Genomic DNA, 9,040 nt, shown 5'->3' on the forward strand with positions numbered 1-9,040 from the left:
AACCGATATGTAAATTATTTTAATAATTATATATTAAGTTACTTGATATAGAATTAATGATGGATGAATAGTAGTTATTTTTCATTATTTTTTTATTTTATTTAATTATAAATAATTTTCATTTTTTTAATAAATGACGTACAAATATTTAATATTTATTTATATTTAAATTCATTTTTAGAAGGCATATTTACAGATGTTCTACAGAAGGGCTTCCAATAGATGTTCTATAGGCTACCTTCAAACATCCCTACTTCGGAATATCTTTTATCATTCCTACTTTAGGCTTTCTTTTATCATTCCTACTTAAGGATTCCTTTTATCACCCCTACTTTAATTTACCGTTTAGAAGGCCTTTACCAAAAAGCCTTATAAATCATTAAAATCCTTTCAAAAGTCCTTTATTGAAAAGCCTTTTAATAGGACTATAATTGAAAACCATTTAGAAGACCTTTATCAGAAAGCCTTTAAATAGGGCTATAATTAAAAAATGTTACCAAAAAGGGTCAAAATTAAACAATGTAGTAACATATTCCTCCTCTTTATCAGATCTAAGAACTGATGAGGACTTTTTTAACTGAAAGCAAACCGATTTTCGCAAAGTTATTGTAGAGGGTAGCCGCAGCGATTTGGAAGACCATGGAATTAAAATGGTGACCCATTTTCCACTTGACCCTATACACTTGGTTGTTATGGGTGTTACTAAAAAAATTATACTCCTATTAATAAATATCAAAAGTAGTACAAAAATGACAACCAAGAATAAAATTATTCTTTCAAGAAAGGTTGTTGAATTATCACCATACATTCCAATTGAATTTCAAATAAAGCCTCGTGGAATTGAAGACATTGCAAGGTGGAAAGCCACAGAGTTCCGGCAATTTATTTTATATTACGTCCCACTGGTCCTAAAAAATTTTGTAGATTATAATTTTTATTATGAAATACTTTTACTTCATTCGGCATATCGCTTGCTATCAGCACCAAAACACTTTTGTTCCAATATAAATAATGCTAATGAGCTATTGTACATATTTTTTGCAGATTTTAGAAAAACATTTGGGGAATCTAGCATAACTTTCATACTTTAGGCATTCTTTTATCATTCCTACTTAAGGCTTCCTTTTATCACCCCTACTTTAATTTACCGTTTAGAAGGTCTTTACCAAAAAGCCTATTGTAAACTATTGGAAATAACAACGATTTGAATTTGTTTGAAGATTAAACAAATAAAGAAAATTAACAAAATCTTATTTGCGAGTAATCCGATTTTAGTATAAAATTTGATAGTGCATAATTGATTTTTTCGGTTGATAATCGTAGTCGAAGTTGATTTACCATTCCCTATAACCCTATCAAAATTTTAATTGAGAAATAACGAACAAATTTAGTATTACCAAAAATTTGGAATTGCCAATTTTTATACTACAGGGTTGTTACTGTTATACTTTTTTATGAAATTTAAAGATGTCAGGGATTATATTTAAATAATTGATACATGTATACAGTTTTAGTAATAATTATACATCTATTCTAATAATTGTCTATTTTATCAAAGCAGAATGAATACATTTGAAGACATTCAAAGACAGTTATTTAATAAAAAATCTCAACATGCTGACAAAAGAAAAGCTAATCGTCGTCAGTCAATAAATATAAATTTGGAGCCATCGTATGTCGACGCAGATGCGGATGAAGGTTTAGAATATTTGGAAGACGGTGATGTTACCGGATATGCTTTCACAAATAATTTAGCTGAATATAATGCTGTAAGTATTATTATTTTAATTATACCATCAGTGGCGATAAATTGTACATATATCCCAGCTAGCGTTTTTTGAAATTTTTGATCACATTCGAGTCTATTATGACTCTTCTGCACGATTAAAATGACCATATATGCGCTCATTTTCTGTTCATAAATGATACATTCGTCGGGAGAAAATGGTAACCTACCCTACCAGCGATTATTCTAAAAGTCTTTTATGAGCTCACTTCTGACCAATTTCCAGTAATTTTTGTATATATTTCGAGTCATTTGTGAGTTGAAATACTGGTTGTTTAACAGACATTATTGAATCATATTTTAATAATTTTTCAGCCTTTTTTGATTTTTTTAAGGTTTGTTACAAAAAAATACAAAAATACAGAAAACATATGTAATTATAAAATAAATATATAAAAAATCATATTTCGAACATCTGGATCTATTTATGATTAATGTACATTTTTTTTCGAATAAATTAAAAATTAGTCACCCATAAGATCATTAAACATAAAAAATATTATACCTTAAGCATAATATAATTTCAATTTCCTTGAATTAAAAATATTTCACAAACTCATAAATTTATATATTTAATAATATTAAAAACGAAATGAAAATTACATGTTTGCCATCTCTTTTAATAGTCTTTTATAAGCCCCTTTTCTAATCAGTGTTTAATAATTTTTGAATCTTTTTTGAGTAATTTTAAGTGTAATTGTTATTGTTTCGTTACAAACACATACAATTACATACGAAAACATTTTTCATCTTCCAACTGCATGAAATAGGTTCACAAAATAATTTAAAAGCTATTATATTTCAAACACCAGTATGATCAACTTGTGATTGCTATACATTTTGTTATTATACCCTCCACCACCATCAGTGGTGATAGAGGGTATATATCAGTTTGTCATTCCGTTTGTAACACTAAGAAATATTCATCTAAGACCCAACAATGTATATATCCTTATGAAATTCTGAGTCGATCTAGATATGTCCGTCTGTCTGTCTGTATAAAACACGCTCACGTTAAAACGAAGCAATGGACCTCCACAAAATTCACTCAAAATATTCATTGTTATCCTAAGCAGATTGGTATTGGAAATCAGCAAGATCGGTGAAATAGTTTCAGAGTTATGAGTAAAAGTTTAGAACAACCTCAAAAAATGGCGATTTTTCACATATTTATTTGTACTTTTTACAAAAACTACTGTAGATTAATTGATGAATTTTATCAGAGATACATCTATTGATACCAGAATCAACATTGTTACAAAAACTACTGTAGATTAATTGATGAATTTTATCAGAGATACATCTATTGATACCAGAATCAACATTGTTAAAAATCGGAAAAATTGGTTCATAATTTCATATACCTCCCATACAAATGTACATATTCCCGGAAAATGGGTTTATTGTTAATAACTTCCGTTACAATATCGATATCTTCACAAAATTTTACAATTTAAAGTTTTATGTCAATATAATTTATATCAAGGAAAAACATTTTCCATCGGTTCACAATTAATCATAGCTCCCATACAAGGTCCCTTCCCGGAAATCACTTAAACGCAAATAACTCATAACTAAATGAAGATATCCATATAAAATTTGGTACTAGTTTTACTCTTTTATACAAAAATATTACTACGCAATTTTTTCCAATCGGTCTATTATTAATACAAGGTCTCCTTCCGAAAATCACTTAAACGCAAAGATCTCATTACCAAATTAAAATATCTGTACGAAATTTGGTACAAGAACTGCTATTGTGTACAGAAATGTTACTGTGAAAATTTTTTCCGATCGGTCCATAATTGGTCATATCTCCCATATAAGGTCCCCTCCCAAAAATCATTTAAACGCAAATAACTCACTACTAAATTAAGATATCTATATAAAATTTGGTACAAGTATTACTATTTTATATATAGAAATGTTACTATGAAATTTTTTCCGATCGATCCATAGTTGATCATAGCTCTCATATAATATCCCCTTCCGAAAGTCATTTAAACGCAAATAATTCATTACTCTTATATACAGAAATGTTATTGTGAATTTTTTTCCATCGGCAAATAATTGGTCATAGCTCTCATAAAGGGTCCCCTATCGAAAATCACTTAAACTCAAATAACTCATTACTAAATTAAGATATCCGTACAAAATTTGGCATAAATACTATTTTTATACATAGAAATTTTATTTGCAATTTTTTTTTACAATCGGACCATATTTGGTTATAGCTTCCATTACTTGTTACCAAATAAAGCTATTGATACAAAATTTGGCACAAATATTAGTTTTGTATACAAAAATTCCATTTTAGGATTTTTTCACGATCGGTTCATAATATACTTGCTTTCGGAAATCAAGGTTCTGCCGAAAATCAGTCAAACACACATTACATATTACTAAATTACGATATAGATTCAAAATTTTACTGAAATATATCTTTTATGTATACCAATTTTGCTTTAAGAATCTTTTACGATCTTCTATAATTGGTAATATCTCTCATACTAGATCATGCCCGAAAATTACTTTAACCATATTTAACTAGTTGCATTATTAATTTGTGTAGAACAATGTTACATTAGAGTGCTCCAAAAAAAACTAAGTTTCGATTTTTGCCCGTCCCTCCGCCTAAAGTTGTTCAATATTTTTGGGAGAACTCTTAGGAATTTATGGACAACAGATTAGGGAATAAAACAGTAAAATTGGGTCAATACCTCTTATAGTTTGCCTGTATCTGCAATTTCAATTCAGCGGATTTCGAGAAAAACCCATTTTTATGTAATATACAAGCTTGCAGCACTTTAATGTTACATACATATTTTGAATTTCCTTAAATCTTTACACACATGTATACATGCAAATTATTAAATATTGCTAAATCATATGAAAAATGACGTTTGTAATGTTTAATAAATCTTGTAATTGTGGTAGAGGCACATCAGTGCTGGGCGACATGTAGGAGAACCATAGGCATGAAATGGGGTCTTAGTCCTGCTATGACAAATTGGCTTTATAAAAGTGTAATTAGACCAATTCTAGCTTATGCTTTATTAATCTGGTGGACTGCTTTGATAAAAAGTGGTGCCATGTGTACTACTTCAACCAAGGCTCTGGAAACGTTGCTAGATATTCCACCCATTGAAACATATATATGATATGAAGCGGCGCTTACAGCCGAACTTCACTTTAGGTGAACTGGCCAAAAACGATTATAGGACACGTCATCAATGTATACTAGATACATTGGAAGGTTATACACATTCATCGGACGTGCCAAAGTGGGCCTGGGGTTCTACATTGAAGACCCAGAAACAGAAATATACCACAGTTTACCTAATCATAACACAAACTTTCAGGCAGAAGTACGAGCAATAAAGGAATGTTTAAATTGGGTTAGTATAAATATGGTGCCCACATGGCTTAATATATTTACCGACAGCCAGAAGGCAATTAGGGCGATATCAGGTGATAGAATTAAATCTGAGACCGTATTGGATTGTAAGAAAGCTTTAACTGAATACTTTCCCAGAGGTAAGGTTTACATCATATGGGTACCAAGCCACTCGGGAGTAGTCGGCAACGAAAGGGCGAATGTAATAGCTTTAAAGGGAAGGGAGTTCGATGTAGTTAACCTGACAAACGCAAAACCATTCGACACAATAAAAGCTGAAATAAAAATATGGATGAGGGAATCCCATAAGACCTCTTGGAATAATGAAACAGTGGGTAGAACCACAAAAATTCTATGGGGTGACCCTGATGAGAGCAAGACGAGAAATCTCCTCACAATGAGCAAGTCTGAGGTTAGTATGATGGTACGTATTCTGAGTGGACACACAGGAATATGTGCATATCTATACAAAATTGGACGTGCGGATTTAGACGAATGTAGAGCATGTGGAGAGGACAGTGAAACTCTGGAGCACTTTCTTTGCCACTTCAGGCATTCGTCGATGTTAGATCCAAGTATCTTGGAAGTGATGTTATTCCAGAATTAACATTCTGGAATAATTACTGATTGGAAGATTCTTAGGAATTACGTCCAAGAAACTGAGTTTCTAAACATGAAAAAATAATACATTCAGTGAACAACACTATAGGGCGCAACAGGCCCGATAGTGGCCTAGGTGAATTTCTTCGGATTTGATGTGGTATACATCCTCCTATCAACCTAACCTAACCATACTTCAATTTTTTTATAAACCAAAATTTCATATATATTTTCAAATTAGCGAATTGTGTTAAGTATTGTATTGTATATGTTTATATTATATATATACTTTTTATTTTTTTAGAAACTGTAATTTTACTGATTCAATAAAATTTATAAATACAAAAAATAATATGAAATATTTTGACGGTATTTAATCATAATATGATATTTTAAAACTGTTACAATAAAGATAATATGTTTAGACTACAATCATAATTTTCTCTGCGTGCTCTTATAGAGAATTATATCATTATCAATGAATCGTTTAAAACCAGGATCGGCAGACATATACTACAACATTTTGCTCTTGTATAAGTGAAAGAGCTTAAAACAAGAAATGAGAAATCATTATACTCTCATCTACACAAAAATGTACATATGGAAAATTGGAATTTAGAAATAATATTAATGTAATACAAAACGAAATATTAATAATTCTAAAAAATACTAAATATGTAATGTAGATACTAAAAAAGTACAACAACAATTAGTATTATTCATCCCTTCATTAATATACTTTCGTTTACTTTCATTGCAAAAGCAAGAAACGAGCGTCGACACAACCTTCTTCTACGACAGCTTAAATGGGACTGAATTGTGTTTTCTATGCGTGTGAGCAATCTGTGTAAATTTAGTAACGGCTAAATTGAAGTGGAGGAGAAGATTAAGAGTTCTGTCCTTGACTGGTGAGTGCCTTAATTATGGACTGGTGAGTGCCTTAATTATGGCTTGGTTGTCTTAAAACCAGTTACTGTGCCTGATGAAGGCATTTATGTTATCCAGTCCTAGACTGGATATTTCTGACAAATCATCAAATAGTCGTTTTCCCAGATATACGGATCGAGTGTCTGCTAGCGCAGTGCATTGACAGAGAAGATGTTCAATAGATTCTTCCTCCTCTTCGTCTTGACAACTTCTACAGATGTCGTTGTGGGGAATTCCAAGTCTTCTTCATTGGTTTCCCAATAAGATATGCCCCGTAATGACAGCGACAAGGTTGCTGATATGAGGGCGGTTTAATTGCAGAAGATATGACATGGGTTTATGTCCAAATTTGGCCATATCTTCCTGGTATTGATACAACTTTGTTCATTTCGCCATCTTGTCTGAGAAGTTTCATAGAACTTTCCATCTATTATGGTCTTGCAAGCTGTCTATGTCCCTGTCGGACACTGAAGCTCCTAGTTTCGCTAATTCATCAGCGATATAGTTGCCAGTCAAATCCCTGTGTCTCCGTACCCATTTGAGCACGATTATTGAATGTCTCGCCATCCTGTTTAAGGATGCCCAGCATTCCTGGACTAGTTTCGATGTAGTATATACACCAATCAGGGATTTGATAGTAGCTTGGCTATCGGTAGAAATTTGAATATCTCTGTTCGATATTCTGTAGTACCAAAGCCAGTTTGCTGCTCTTTTTATGGCTGATAGTTCAGCCTGTATTGGACTACAATTATTCTGTATCCTAAAGCTTATTTTAGTTCCAAATTCAGGGATGAAAATGCCACCTCCCACTTGTTCCCCTTTTTTAGAACCATCTGTGTATACTAGGAGGGTTCTTGCGGAACTATTCTCCTCCAGTGAAGAGTTTTCGGATATTGTGTATCCGAAAACCCTGTGGGGGAAAGGTTTGGATGTGCAGTATGGCCGTATGACCTGTGTGATCAAGTATTTATGGCATCGAGTCTGAGGGCAGTGATGAGTGCCAGTTTTCTGGCTATCAGATCCGTTGGGATCGAATTAAGCATTGCGAATAGAGATTTTGTGGAGGTTGTTCTCAGTGCTCCTGTTATGAGGATTGCTATCCTTCTTAGTACCTTATCAAAAAGCATACAATTGGAATTGTTGTCCAGTGCTTTCCACCAGACAACAGCCACGTAGAAGAGAATGGGTTTAATAACCGCTTCATGGATCCAATTTACCAGTTTGGGATTTAGTCCCCATCTTTTGCCTATGGCCTTCTTGCAAATGTACATTGCCATTAAGGCTTTATTTACCCTGGCTGTGATATTCTCTTTCCATGATAGTTTACTATCAAGTATAACCCCTAGGTATTTCGCACTGTTCGAAAGTGGGAGTACGACTCCGTTTAGTCGAGGTAGGGTAAAATTTTCGATCTTGTATTTCCTGGTGTAGAGTACAAGTTCTGTTTTACTAGGCTTTACACTCAAACCACTATCAACGCTCCATTTGCTTAGTAGATTGAGTGCTGATTCGAGTCTTTGAGATATCGTATTCGGATGGAAACCTGATACTGCTACCGCAACGCCATCCGCGTATGCGACAGTCTTGTATCTTTGGGTATCCAAATTCATTAGTAGGCTGTTTATGGCCACATAAAAGTGGTGATAGGACTCCACCTTGAGGTGTACCCCTGATTGCCATTCTTCGAATCATGTATTCCCACGTTAGAACGGATAATCCTGTATTAAAGAAGGTCTTATATGAATTTAATCACTGATGTCTCAATACCGAGCTCTTCTAGAGCTGATATGATGATGTCGGGTTTGACGTTGTTAAAGGCTCCTTCTATGTCCACTAACGTTTATTCACCAAATTCCAAGGACTTTTCTATATGTCCCACTAATGAGTGTAGAGCCGTCTCAACTGATTTGCCTTTGGTGTAGGCATGTTGTGAGGGAGATAGGAGCATAGGATCTATTGACGATCTTATGTGGACGTCAATGATTCTCTTTATAGTTTTAAGCAGAAACGATGATAGACTTATGGGCCTATAATCCTTTGCCTTAATATGCGTTGTTTTTCCTCCTTTGGCGATAAACGTCACATTACATTTGGTCCATTGTTCTGGTACGTAAGACCATGTAAGACAGGCTTGAAATATTTCAAGTAGCCATGGTATAACTAAGTCTGCATTATATTGCAGATCAGCTGGAATTATGCCGTCCGGACCCGGAGACTTATATGGGTAAAGCTGTTTATTGCCCATTTTATCATTCCCTCGTCTATAGTGATTCCGATCGGGGTTTGACAATACGTTTGTGGTCTTTCCATTGTAGTATCCAATGGTAAGT

The 9,040-nt window shown here is 33.2% G+C and overlaps 1 protein-coding gene across 1 annotated transcript in view; it reads left to right on the top strand.

Annotated features, from left to right (window-relative positions):
• Positions 1-9,040, top strand: part of LOC124419252 — a 118,411-nt gene that overhangs the window by 54,501 nt on the left and 54,870 nt on the right. Inside the window, exon 4 of the mRNA XM_046947877.1 lies at positions 1,562-1,769. Coding sequence (XP_046803833.1) covers positions 1,562-1,769 — 208 coding nt within the window. The remainder of the gene's footprint in view (positions 1-1,561; positions 1,770-9,040) is intronic.

This window comes from Lucilia cuprina, chromosome 4, assembly GCF_022045245.1.
Source record: "Lucilia cuprina isolate Lc7/37 chromosome 4, ASM2204524v1, whole genome shotgun sequence".
NCBI classification, from domain to species: domain Eukaryota; kingdom Metazoa; phylum Arthropoda; class Insecta; order Diptera; family Calliphoridae; genus Lucilia; species Lucilia cuprina.